General features: G+C 37.2%; 1 protein-coding gene and 1 pseudogene across 1 annotated transcript; both read right to left on the reverse strand.

The window, feature by feature from the left end:
- Positions 1–3,948: 3,948 nt before the first annotated feature.
- Positions 3,949–8,346, reverse strand: LOC112528720 (annotated as a pseudogene).
- Positions 8,347–10,590: 2,244 nt separating this feature from the next.
- LOC112527860 (cytokinin riboside 5'-monophosphate phosphoribohydrolase LOG8) lies at positions 10,591–14,267 on the reverse strand. The gene is made up of 8 exons (XM_025138700.1): positions 14,162–14,267; positions 13,806–13,955; positions 13,172–13,269; positions 13,032–13,062; positions 12,194–12,293; positions 12,050–12,120; positions 11,830–11,973; positions 10,591–11,049 (listed from the first exon to the last, which is right to left on the reverse strand). The coding sequence occupies exons 2-8, from the start codon at positions 13,914–13,916 to the stop codon at positions 10,954–10,956; spliced, it is 651 nt and encodes a 216-aa protein (XP_024994468.1). The 5' UTR covers positions 13,917–13,955; positions 14,162–14,267; the 3' UTR covers positions 10,591–10,953.
- Between the last annotated feature and the right edge of the window lie 206 nt (positions 14,268–14,473).

Raw genomic sequence — 14,473 nt, forward strand, 5'->3', positions numbered from 1 at the left:
TAAAGATAATAATTAAGTATTCTGTTAGAACTAAATGATTATCCTAATTATATTTTAGATTTTTTATATTTAAAATGAGATATTTATCCTGTATTGTGATTATGTTTATCTGCACACGAATTTAGATATGGAGCTTTAATAAGTTGTACTTACGCACAATCTACTTGTAATTTGAGTTTTAAGTAATATGCATCAATAAACAGTACTTTACACATAAAAAGTGGTTTTTAAGAGTTTTTGTCAAATGCTTTATAATATAGTATAGATACAACACTAGCCATAGGTTACTTTGAGAATCGGTAAATATTTGAGAAGTAAATAAGTGATCATAGCCCTTCATACGGTCACAATCGGATTTGACTGGTTAATAATTACGGCTTTGATTGGTCAAAATTTGCGGCTATACGAAAAATAAAGGAGGTAGTTTTGCAACTTTTATATAGGCGGCAAACAGGTTCATATGTGAACCCGTGTAATTAACATATGAACTATTTTAATTGATTCACATATGAAACAATTAACTGATTCGCATATGTACATATAGCTCATACATGGATCACACAGGTTCACATATGAACTCGTTTGCCGCCTATTTATAAAAGTTATAAAATTATCCCTCTATTTTCCGCCTACGCATACGAAGAATTATCCGATGCTTCACAGTCAAAGCCGCAAAATGTCTGACCAGATGAAACGCTAAGATCACTTCCTTACTTCTCAAATGAACATTTCCTTACAACACTAATTATATCATCAAAATATTCTATTATTATTTCTCTTTCGTAAACATTTAATTTCAAAGTTTCTTATTAATAAAATATATTCCTCACTTTATGGTAATCGTTTTCGGAAAGTTCTCCGAATTCAAAGAATTTCACTCTTTCTCCATTTTAAATAATTAGTTGAAACAAAAAATTGCCCAAAATCCTAATTGACGAAAGATCGTGTGATAATAGGAGTTAAGATGACAAGCATAAAAAAGGGGTTTAGACATTTGATCACTTTTAATCTCACCCCTAGCCTATGGATTGCTTTTGATACGGGAACTAATCTGGTGCATCTCATCACTGTTGATCTTCAATTAGAATTGATCGAAGGATATAGATCTCTTCTTACCTTTCTCATTATAACTTTCTTTCTCACCGAAATACAACTCAATACTAATTTTCTTCATTTTAAAGAATCTGCTAAAGACACCTTAGCTATTCTATTTTAACTTTGGAAGTTACAACTCAATACTAATTTAGCTATGTGTGGTGATTTTTTTTATTAACCTGGATATCCAACCCGTTATGCGAGCCGACTAATTCCAGGGCGACCATACCTGCTTTGCAGATAGCCCGGAGTCATCATATTTGAATCTCCGTGGTGACAAGAGGATTTTTATTCCTCCGTGGTACTAATTTAGCTATGTGTGGTGATTTTGAGATGCTAGAAGTTGATTCAATGAAGTTATATAGGAAACTTAAGTTAGGAGCTTTGAATTGTAAAGTTCATGATTGTAGATTTTGTAGTAGTAATTTGGGATGTGTGGTGAAGTCAATAAATGCCTAGTTTCAGTAACCGACGGTTTGTTTTGGAATTACACTGGAGAAATTAGTATTGTTTGATATTTCCTAGTTTTAGTAATCGTCGGTTAAATATTTCACCTGAAGACTTCTTTCTCCGATCCTTGACATGTCAAGGACCCATGGTGCAAAGTGTCACTCTAGGATTGGGCCTATCGACTCGGGATGAGTTGGCAATTGGTTAAGAGAATCTTTATGGACAAGGTTGTTTGGTACCCGGTATAGAGTGTGAAATCGGGGTGTTTTATAAATACAAACGGGTTGAGTCGAGAGTAAACCTAGAGGCGGAAATTCATAGGTTGATCACTGTTTTGAGGCGGCGGCGATCAAAGGGCTTCGTGAATCGAGAGAAAAGTAAGGTTCAAAACGTTGATCCTCGGACTAGGAGAAAGGGATCTAAGAATCTAATAGTCTGGGAAACGGAGAGARATYAATGGAGAATCAATTTCATGTTGGGGATTTGGTATGGGCAAAAGCCGATCGCCACCCTTGGTGGCCTGGCCTTGTATACCATGAAGCTCTATCAACTCCTCAGGCCCGGCAAGCAAAGAAAGAAGGYCGTGTGCTTGTTTCTTTTTTCGGCGATAACTCATATAGATGGTTGAATCCAAAGAAACTTATTCCRTTTGAATCCAACTATAGCGTATACTCAAATCATTCTAGTTCACGTTTGTTCTTGAAAGCTATTAATGAAGCGGTTTATGAGGTCATCCACAGAGCTGCAATAGGAATGACTTGTCCCTGCGTATTTTTTGCATCCTATCGACCATCACATGTGGACGGTTTTTTAGATGTTGATTTGGATGGGTATCAGTCTRGAGGGGTTTATACGGTGCAGCAGATTGAAGGGTTCAGACAAGAATTCCGACCAGTTGAAACACTTGCATTCATTCARCAACTGGCACTGGATCCCAGCAATGTGGCTGAAGATATCAACTCTTCAAAGGAAGTTGCCAAAGTTCTTGGCTTTCGCAAAGCAAGATATGCAGAGGTTGATGAACCTTACTTTGTTGCATTTGGGGTGAATCCTGTTGCTACAAGGGCTGGAGATGGTGTTGTGGCATCAGACAACCAGGAGATAGCTTTATTTCAAGGTAACATTACTAATTAACTCACTCTCTATTTCGGTCATGCAACAGTTTTGAGTTATAACATGTATTTATGTGTCTGTATATACTGATGCATCTGCTTATTTAAGTAGATTTAGATTTGTCAAGCACATAATCTAAAACTTAGATATAAAAGAGGTTAATATTTAGATGGAGCTCCTAATTTTCCCACTTTTTTTATTCCACTAATTGATTGCTATCTATTTCACTTGCATTGCTTCTGCATTTGCAGTTATTGATGTAGGCTTTGAGTAAATTAACAAACATGACAATCCTTTGCTAATCTATCTAGTAGTAGATCCATTTGCTTGAATCTAGTAGTAGTAGTAAATTCACTTTTTTTTGGAAACCCAACTCTTCTCATTTGGCCGTTGTTGYATTTTCAGAAGATCCCTCTGARGCCGAAATCCCGGGTCAGGAAAAGCCTAAAGTCAAAGACCAAAGTAAAACGAAAAGACGCYTGAAGAATAAAGTGAAACGCAGAGTGAAAAGATACGGGCGTCATGATTCTAACACCACAACTTCTCAAGATCATGTTCCACAGAAGAAGAGACGGCCCAAGTTTGAGTTGGAAAAAGAGGTGGAGTTCACCTCAGCCAGTGAAGATAAAATACAAAGTTCCCAAAGTCCCTCTAAAGAACCCTCAATATCAAATGCAGGCAGTRATCTGCAACAGGAGAAAACTACCTTCACACCCCCTCATGATCCTGTTACTTCCCGTRGTGCTTYTGTATGYGGAATTCAATGTCTTTCTRATGAAATTCACGCACGATATTGGCAGCAAAAAGGTGAGAGTCGTGTGAAGGTTAACCAAGGCAGCATAGACATTTCTGAGAAGATGTTATATCTGCTCAACAAATGCAGCCARATTGTACWGGAATCAAAGGGTTCGTAAGGTATGATTCAGACATGTTTGTTTATTGGATTCAGATTTAAATTTGGATAGAAATATCCTTCTAGTCTTGGACATTGATGATTGATGGTGAAGCTGAGTTAAATTTGAAATAGTAGAACTGTTGGTGTCATTTGGCAGAACCTTGCAAGGACTTGAACTTGTTGCCTTCTTGTTGGTAACTCGGATAAGTTTCTTTGGAATGGCCAGCCCAATGGGGTGAGGGTAAACGATTCAAACTTTTAACGAGCTACTCGAGCTCATGTGCCTTGAGCTCAAGCTTAGTAATTCTCGAACTAAGTGTAATAACTAYACTATAGSACCTGTCCAATATTATGTGCTATCATCTCATCTTCGAACTCCATTGTTAAAGCAAATAACCCAAATGTCCGAACTAGTTATTTCATCACAATTACAAACCGAAAACCCGTATAAGAAACAAACGCAGAACTGGCAAATAACTTGAAGATAACGACACTACACGATTCACCCTAAAATGGGTAGCTAAAACATTGGCAATTCTTTTGTTCAAGAGCAAGAAGTCCAAACCTGAACGCGTTCCAAGAATCTCTAGAACAAGGTTTTACCGATCGATTATGGCAACAAGAACCCAAAACCATAGAAGATAACAGGCTTACAGTGTTCATATATATATACAACACCGATTGTCTCAGTTTCGCTTCAAATCCCAGTTCGCAATGACTCCATCCCACGACGAGCTGCCAAGCATCGGGTCGAATGGATGCCAACTGCAATCTCGAACGATTTGCTCATGGAATTTGAGCCTCGCAACCTGAGCTCCCGTCACCTAAAAMCCCAGTATATCCGACCCGGATGTAAAGTCTAAAAATGTCTATAAAATATAAAAAYGTAATTTATAAATTTTGTCACAAGACTGAAACTGAAAGTTACCATATCATATATGTAAATATGGCCATCAGCAGATCCAGTGTATATATACTTCTGCCCGGTGCTGCATCAACAGACGWGATTACAAAATGTTAACYAGAATCTAATATGACATAATTTCGGAAACTTTTTACCTGTAAGACGGAGAGAAGTAACATCGTATGAGTGTTCGCAAGACTCTGTGACCTCTATATGTAGACAGCGACAGATCGTTTGGATGTTTTCGGTTTCTTAAATGTGACGGATATTCCATCCATCGGTAATCCCACTCAACATGTCTAGGGGYCATATTACTGCACCAAAGGAGTTAAACAACATGTCAAACACTCATTCACCAGGAACAGAGATAAACCAAACGAACCGAGTATATCCCATTTGGAGGTAGAATTTGCAGGGGGTAAGATGTATGCAGAACTGACCTCTACCACTACCACAAAGAGTATAGATAGATAAACCAAACAAACCCAATATATCTCATGTGGAGGTAGGGTCTAAGGAGGGTAAGATGTATGCGGACCTGACCTCTCCTCACTTGGAGGTGGGCTCTAGGGAAGGTAAGATGTATGCGGACCTGACCTCTACCCAAAAAAGTATAGGTAGTAGATAGATAAACCAAACAAACCTAGTATCTCTCAATTAGAGGTGGGTCTGGGGAGGATAAAATGTATGCAGACCAACCTCTACATCACTCACTTGGAGGTGGGGTCTGGGTAGGGTAAGATAAATGCAAACCTGGCCTCTACATCACTTGGAGGTGGGGTCTGGGGAGGGTAAGATAAATGCAGACCTGACCACTACCCATCCCAAAAGTATAGAACTATAGATAGATAAACCAAAAAAACCCAATATATCTCAGTTAGAGGTGGGGTTTGGGGAGGTTAAGATGTATGCAAACCTAAGCTCTAACCCAAAGAGTAGAGACAAATGAACCCATTATATCCATCTGAGAAGGGTAAAATGTAGGCCGATTGGACCTCTATCCCATAGAGTAGAGCGGGATTCATCAATATGTAGCTTTTAAGATCGAGAAAGGTTGCTACTATTAACGATAGAGAGAAGGAATACCCGCTTGCATTTGATGACATTTTTCTGATATCCCAAAGTTTAATAGTCTGATCTTTTCCATTTGAAATCAAATAATGACCATCTCCATGACTATCGATGAACGTAACGCCTTCAAGATGTCCAGTAAGGATCCCAGATTCTCTTCCGCCTRTACCAAGGCATCGCCTATCCCATACCTGAAGTACATAATTACTTAAACTCGTRGTAATAGTAATAAAATCCATTTCATACTCTCTTGGAGAACATCATCAAGAGCTTACTTACAAAGATGATCATCGCTCCCAGAATACAAGACATGGCCGGCTTCGTCTGCAAAGCAAACAGCATTAACATCCGACTGCAATGTAGAACATAAATCAAGGTTAGTAAATTCAGCTTGGAGATACGGATCTTGGCAGCCAGGACTACGATCCATCGGCTATGTAGAGCCTTAAAAGGGTATGATCGATACTCGGTTACAAATCCACAACATTTTCCATCTAAAAGGGTCAAAACGAATGCATTTTGTTATTATATGATATGCTTATAATCATTACCCTGTGAGCTGCTATACGGACATTTAACTTGTTGGCTGCAAGATCATAAACATATATCGAATCATCACTACTTGCTCCTACAAGTTCTCGCCCATCAGTTGAAAATTTTACAGAGAAAATCCCAAAAGCGTAATCATCGTCATCTTCATCATCTTCACCAGAAAAATCAAGCCCCTCGTGTATCTCCTGCATAAAAAATGACACACTCCAATTCAGCCACAATGGAAAAACGAGTGGTAGTAAGAAAAAGAAAAAAACGAAATCGCAACAACACTATTCATTTTGGTGGAAGAGATTGTGAAGGCGACAAAATTGTCAAGGAGCATAAAAGAGGGTTCTAGGTTAGCGTGCAGTTTGGCACCGTAGCCCGGCTTCCATTTCATCCCAGTTCATCCCCCGGCTGGCACACGGCGACCCGCTCACACCGCGGACACAGCTGGAGCAGTTCCCTGGCAGCCAACTGGGAACAGCCCAGCTTGAAATCTGGCGACCTCACTGTCTGAATTGTAATGGAAAACCAACCAAACAACCCCTAACTCTTAATTCTTGTACCTGAACTAAAAATCTTCGACATGATGAACAAATGCAATTCAGATAACTTTTCTACGCCTTTTTAGTATATGTACAAACACCCCCTCACGTTTCCCACAAGATCTAGCAGCTGATTGTAAAAAGCGTACCCTTTTCACCCCAAAATGGTCTATCAAGATATGAAGTCCGCTTATTCTATTATTACTTCACGACCGCAAACTCAAAACCAAACATACTTCCACAAGATTCGTATTAAGAGACAAGGAAACCGATCTATAATGGTACTACAAATACGTACCGTAACATTTGCAACAGACTCGGTCACATCCGATCCAATCTTCACAATATGGACAATAGGGGACATGCTAGAATAAACCTGCAAGAACAAGAAACACAATGAAAACGATGACTTATTGAAACTTTAAAGATGTTCTTGAAAATAAAACCAAACAGCTTACTGTAAATCAAATTTAAGAAGCCAAAAATTGGTTGCGGCCGCTTACCAGGAAACGTTGGTCAGGTGAAAGAGACGTGTCTGTTATCGTCCACCGCAAGCTTCTGGCACGAATGTCTTTTTGAAGCTTCCAACCATGATCGACATTATATATCTTAATACGACTGTCCTGTTTAGAAAACAAGTCTTATCGTTAATTAATATACGATAAAGAAAACACAGCATGGCTGCGTTAAACATAATGAACCCGTGGATTGCATTCGGTACCTGAAACCCTGCAACAAAAAGAGTGCCATCGGCTGAAAACTGTGAAACATATGCGCAGCTTGTCATCCTATCGATCACAGAAGGACCATTAACCGGCAAATATCTGCTTGAAACATGACAACAATCGGCATTCGTGAATCTACCCCTCCCAGAGTAATTACCTTCTCGACCCACCAACATTTTAACCGGCGAAATCGGCATTCCTTCTGACTTCCCGGGTAAAACTCGGCTATAAAACTGATGGGGTTTCGACCTAAGCTTAGTATCTACCATAATCTCTGTTAACCCCTCATCGGAAACCGTCTTACCGCCAATCCCACCACCACCATCCTTCCCGCACCGATTAGCTAACTTTCTAGACCTACTCATTCTTTAAACAACTTTCCTAGATTCCAATCTCGGATGCAATAATCATTCAGCACCAATAAGCATCAGGAATCGCCCATTCTTATAAAAAAAACAGGTTTTCTGGTGTTATTCCTGGCGAAAGCAAAAAGTTCCCAAATTAAAAACAGGCATTGGTGGCTAATTTTGAACCAGACGGTGATTAAATCGCAAAATTTAATCAACTGATAAGACGAATCGTGACAAGAAAACAAGCAGATAGACAACGATGAGAACTTACCCAATACATATTTAGTTCTAAAATCACTTCATTGAATTGACTGAAAGTCGAGAATCATCAAGAAATGAAAAGGATGATGCTGATTTCAGATAGTTATGGCAGACTAGGGTGAGGTGGAAGAGGCTCAACGATGGATCATATGGCGGATTAATGGTGAAAGAAGAAGTCATCCATGGAAGAAAGAGTGTGGTATGTGTTTTCGTTTCAATCAAGAGGTGATTGCAACTGAATCTTTGGGCTTTTCCAAATTTGACTAAAAACAATACTGGAATCGTTGGGACAAATTAGGCATCGATTCACCTCTTCAAGTACAAGATTTCCCAATATACTTGTGACCCATGGCGACTTTTGCTTCAATCATCTTTTTGCATCATCACCTCCCGTCCACTATTTTGATTATTTTAAGGATTTTCTTATAATCTATACTATCTTATTAAACAAATTTTATAAAAGTCTTAAAGTCTTAAAATACTAAATGATCAAGATACCCTTTATACTACTTTTTCATTTTTTCACCACCTCCTCTCCTCACATACACTCATCCTTTCACAACTTTTTTTAAAATTATGATTTTAAATTTATACTTTGCACCCTTATAATTAGTTAATTAATTTACTTTACGTCATTTACTTTTAAATGTTTCATTTTAAACTTTTATCAAATTAACATACATAATCGTATATCAATTAAAATATGTTTAAAAAATACATTTTTATTTTAACAAGTTACACCATTATAATCGTCTCGCTAATACCTTCGAAATGAGTCCAATATTGAATAGTTTTTGACTTAATTATATTATCATATATTATATATACTGTGGAAAAATATTTTAAATATTTACGATTTATTTTTTTTATAGTTATTTATTTATATATATATATATTATATATTTTGGGGTTAGTCTGTCCAAATTGTACTGTATAATATGTTCTGAATTAATATGTTCTTGGGTTTTTTTGAAATATATATAKACATGTATTAATTCAACCTTAATCTGAGTTTCTGGACAAGAAAGAGGGTAAACAGTTAAAATTTCATTTTAAAACTCATCTTTTTTTGTCTTTTCATGGCTTATGATATGTCAAATTTGTAGTTTTCTTTATTGATTTTGAGTGTTTATCTTAAAACTCAAGTTTCTTGGTTCTTTGCTCTTGGTGTAAATCGAACACATTTGTGGAGTCGTTTAAATATGTTGGATTTTAAATATATTGAATTTTAAACTGTCTTACAATTTTTTTTCATCGATAGTCTGTAATTGGAACCATAACTCTTATTTTTTTCAAATTGGATTAATATGTAAAGACCAAGTGTAACCTATATCATCGTTAAATCTTATCTTATAAAACCAGTGGAACTTCAAAATCGTTAAAATTCATGGATCCCGTCGCATTGCACGGGTACACACCTAGTCATTTATGATGAGTAAACTGCCTCATGTTTTCCTACCATGTTTTGATGAGTTTGAAGATTATAGAGTGGGTTTGGGCTGCTTCCAATAGAATCGGATTGGGTCAATCAGAAATATAATCAATTGGATCCGGTAGGATCGGATAGCTTCGTATAACATCTACTCTCTTTGAAGATTAAATCAAATGCGATGACTTCGAGCTATCTGTAAAGTAGGTGGTCGTCTTGAGATCAATCGGTTCGTATAGTGGGTTGGATATTCAGGTTAAGATTCTTAATCTTGATCCTTTATAATTCTCAATAGTTAAGGTAAATGATATCGAAAAAGGCTTATCCAACACGTGTTTAACAAACAACCCTCTAGTCTTCTTCTTTTCTTTTTTAACTTTTTAATGATTGTTACGAATTTAAAAGTTATCAAGTTTCCAAAGTAATTTGTAAGGCGATCAATATTAATACATACTTTTTATATATTTAATGTATGATTTGATCTGACATGATATAAAATGTGGTGTATATAACAGCTCTTGATTTTAAAACTTAAAAGTAGGTCCGAATGTCGATCCAATTTAAAAATTGTCAACTCGAATTAATTGACATAATCCACGATTCATGATTAAAACCATACAAGTTAAATCGTACACGTCCCTCTTAAAAGTATAGATATTAGAGTAAAGGTGAATGATCGTGTGAAAAAGTATAAAAAGGGATTTGGATGTTTGATTGTCTTTAATTTATTCTTTCCCTTTTCTAATGGCATGAGGGCTATTTTCAAAAGGTCAATTTGTGTTCCTCATTTTTACACATACTATGGCTCTCTATGTGCACAAAGGCAATGTACAAGTGTTTATGCACTATGTACAAGCTATTGATGCAAGATTTGTGCTAGTTTGGAAATTCACCCTCGGCATCGTGTTTGACATTATATTGGATTCTGTGGCACAAGGAACTAAATTCGTACCATTACTCCACACAAACCCTTTATAATAGGATCAGATTTAAACTCATGACCTTTAAGTTATCATGAGAAAGTCTCAACCACTTGAACAGTATCAGTCAATAAGCCATACCAGTGGTCAAATAACACTCATCGGGGAATCATTAGATAGACAAGAGACAAGGGCCCTCGGAGCCATCGAAGCATGCGCCCTCTAACACATCATATGGTTCATCTACTAATCAAACCAAGTGCTTATGCACAGAGAATAATGGAAGAAACAAATATAGAGTAAAGAAAGAAGAGAATTCACAATTATTATACGAACACAACAAATTCATTGATATTTGAGTCACTAAATCGCACAATATCCGATTTCTCGATGAAATTTGTTCACCAAGAATTGGAGACTAATGGACCGTTTTTTTCTTTTCATGCGTTTTTGGCTGTCTCAAAAGAGAAAACAGCAGAGATAACAATGAATCATACGGTAGTTGATCCTTTCGATCACAATCAAACCCACACTAGACGGAAAAGAGCACATAGAGCTGAACCCGCTAAGCAACACGGATTTCCAGCACACAAATTCAATCTTCAAATGCAAATTTGAGGAATCAATGCGAGATTGGTACCTATTGTTGGGGACAAAATCAGTTTGAATCATGTTCGTTGCTTGGATAGTTCCCCAGTTGCTCCGTCTGCCAACTCTCGTGAGGTGCAACATGATCATGCGCAGGCGTGTATTGCTGCGCCCATGAAAATAAATTCAATATATGAAGGGACGAGAATATACTGTGAGAATATGTGAAACCCCCATCAGATTACTCTCCACAAGAGTCCTTCAAGAATGAAGATTCCAATATATATACAGGAGAACTGGACCAAGTCTAACTGACGTAGGACTCTAACAGGCCCATTCCAATGGTGACTAGAGGGAGACATATTGTCTCGAAGTGTCTAGAGGGGGCTAGACGAGTACAGATTGCCCTAGAGTGTCGATCCCTATAATGATAAAACTTGGCTTTAAATACCATCATACCATGTGAGACCATATGGAAACCTCCATTAGATTAATCCCTAAAAGATCCCTTCATGAGAGAAAGGAGGTTCCGACATATATATTGGATAAATGATCCAAAGTCTGGCTGATGCGTGACTCTAACATATACAAAAGCCTTTCCCGTGACCTTCAAGAAAACAAGTGTCTATCTACCCAATGTGTGACAACGACACCCCTCCCCCCGGGGCCAATAGGCTAGACTATTCCCCCAAGAATGGAGGTGAAAGAGTGTATCGAGTCCCTTGGTGGTGCTAGACCCCATCTCTGATACCATGCTAGGATATGCGGAATCCCTTTGAATTCTCTCGAAAAGACTTGTAGAGAGAGGGTAGGTCCCTCGATATATATAGGTTTTGATGGTTTGTGTCTGGCCAATGCGGGACTCCAATATCCATGAAGCTCTGGTTTTCCATTTCACATGTAGTATTTCTTTAATTAAAATAAACCTAGTAGAACAGGTCCATACCTCCATCTTTGTCAACAAATCGACTGCATTTGAAGCCGATAAAACAATGTGCCTAGCACCCGGGTTGATGAAACCTTCCTCAACTCCATTATCAAATAATGCGAGCAAATTGTTGTAATACCCATCGACATTTAGAAAACCAACCTAGGAAGACAAATGTAAGTGTAATGGAAGCAATCCCGTGCCCAAAGATCTCAAAACACTAAAAAAGAAAACTCACGGGTTTTTTATGAATTCCGAGCTGCGACCATGTGATCATCTCTAATACTTCCTCCATAGTTCCATAACCTCCTAATAATACCGACACCATTGATACAATTTTCATGTAAAAAATCAAGAAGCTTGGACGCAATTCGAAAGATACCTGGAAGTGCAATAAAAGCATCAGCTTCTCGAGCCATTTCGGCTTTTCTTTCATGCATATCGGAAACGATTCGTACCTCTCCAACGGTTTCACCAGAAATCTATCAGAACCAAAACATGAAAGAAAAAAACACTTCTTTCTTCGATCATCCCAGATTTCAACGAACAGCTAGATAACAGGCTACACCAACATAAGGGCCAATGATTGTGCTAGCACAGAACTATCAAAATAATAAAGGGTCGGCTCAACCGGAAAATAAAGGTTAGGCCATGGGTCACTATCGATTTTCCCGCCTGTTACCTTCAGGGTCTTATGGGATTAGTCACCAAAAAGATGGTGATTTTAGTTGGTGAGGTTGTAGGTGTAGCAATGAACGATAAGAGCAGTTCTAAGACTACAATTTAGACATTGAATTGTTGTAATATTATGCTTGATTGATTTTTCAAATTGACTTGGCATCAAGTATTTATAAGCAATTAATTTATCACCTGAAGAAGAGTCAACTTGACCTCTTCAAATCATAATTAAGAGGCCAAATAAGGAAGAGCTGGATAAGAACCTATGGGAACTTCAAGAAACTTTTTTTTTTTTTAAAGTATATAATATTTATATACGGCAAATGCAACAAATAAACTCACACACCCTCCTCACCTATGGTGAGGTTTGAACCCCGACCTCTTAAAAGGCCAAGGGCTACGATACCGCTAGGCCAAAGGCCCTTTGGTAACTTTTCTTTTTTATGTTCATAAACCACAATCTAACTAATAAACTGAACCATTGTGTCTCAAAAGGATACATAGATAACTACAAACAAGATTTAAATTTAAAGGGGAAATACCTCAAGAGGTACAAGAGCTTTGGGAATGACCCTGCAAGTGAGTAAACAACAGCAATTTTGTTTAAGCCACGAATAGATTGATGACCATCTTCGAGTAGTAAAATTTACACACAGAATAGGGATTTATGTGTGTGTATTACCCAAGAACATAGCAGCCTCCATCAAAAACTCTCTGAGATATCATACCCATTAAACCAACACTTCCACCACCATAAACCAAGTCTATCTTCCTATTCACCTGTAATTACAAAATAATCACAGGATTCAATCAGAAAACAAGGTATAATTACCCAAAAATCAAACACCAGTTTCATGACAAGAAACCAAGTTCTAAGAGTCTTTTTATCAAACAGATGGTGCACCACCAAGAACAATCACATATCCAATTCAAATCACCAGTAATTTACAAAAAGAAACAAAGTAATCGCTACATTCAATCTGAAAAGCAAAGGCTTCATGATGAGAAACTCAAACACCAATTTCACAACAAAAAACACATTCTAAGAGTCTTTTTATCAAACAGATGGTGCACCACCAAGAACAATCACATATCCAATTCAAATAACCACCAACTACAAAAAAGATTAAAAAATAATCACAACATTCAATCTGAAAATCAAGGCTTCATGATGAAAAACCTTAAACACCCACACAAAATTCTAAGAGTCTTTTTATCAAACAGATGGTGCACCATCAAGAACAGTCATATATCAAATTCAAAAAGTCGGCCAAAAGCACCAATCACAACAAGAAAATAAAAGAAAACCAATCAACCATTTCATCTCCCAATTCAGTAGCAGCAACACTGAAGACTTCTCGGCGACCAGGGTGACTTCCACAGAAAACACATACCCTCTTGAACTTGCTGCTGGAACCCCCTTCCATTTCAACCCTTCTTCCCAAAAGTTAGCAAACCCTCGGAGACTATATGACAAAAAAGGAATCAAAGCTCGCACATTTATCTCCTTTCAATTACTCTTAAGGGGGAAAAACTGAGATTACATACAATTATGTACACAAGGATATTATATTTTATATAATGCTATAATTGAAAACACCAAATTTGAAGTTCAAAAAATGAAATTTGATGATATAGAATGAGGGTAAACAACAGAAGAAAGCCCACATGCCTCTATTCACAACCTCTTTGTCGCCTTTAAAGAAGATTTAACAATGAAAACAAATAAAAAGCAGCAAATTTGGCAATTAAACAATCTTTTGATGTCATCCATCATCGTAAGTTATTCATGATGGAGCCCCACTCTCAAAACTCATCTTCAAATCCCTTATTCAACTTTAGATATTTATTATTCCATCATTTTTAATAATAAAATAATGTTTTGATCCAAATAATTTTTTTTTATTTTTACAGTTTTGAAATTACAAAAAGGTCGTTATGGTTTGTAAAAACGTTCGAATTTGATCTCTTTACCTAACGGTCG

This window comes from Cynara cardunculus (genome assembly GCF_001531365.2).
Source record: "Cynara cardunculus var. scolymus isolate 2C chromosome LG 15, CcrdV1, whole genome shotgun sequence".
Taxonomy (NCBI): domain Eukaryota; kingdom Viridiplantae; phylum Streptophyta; class Magnoliopsida; order Asterales; family Asteraceae; genus Cynara; species Cynara cardunculus.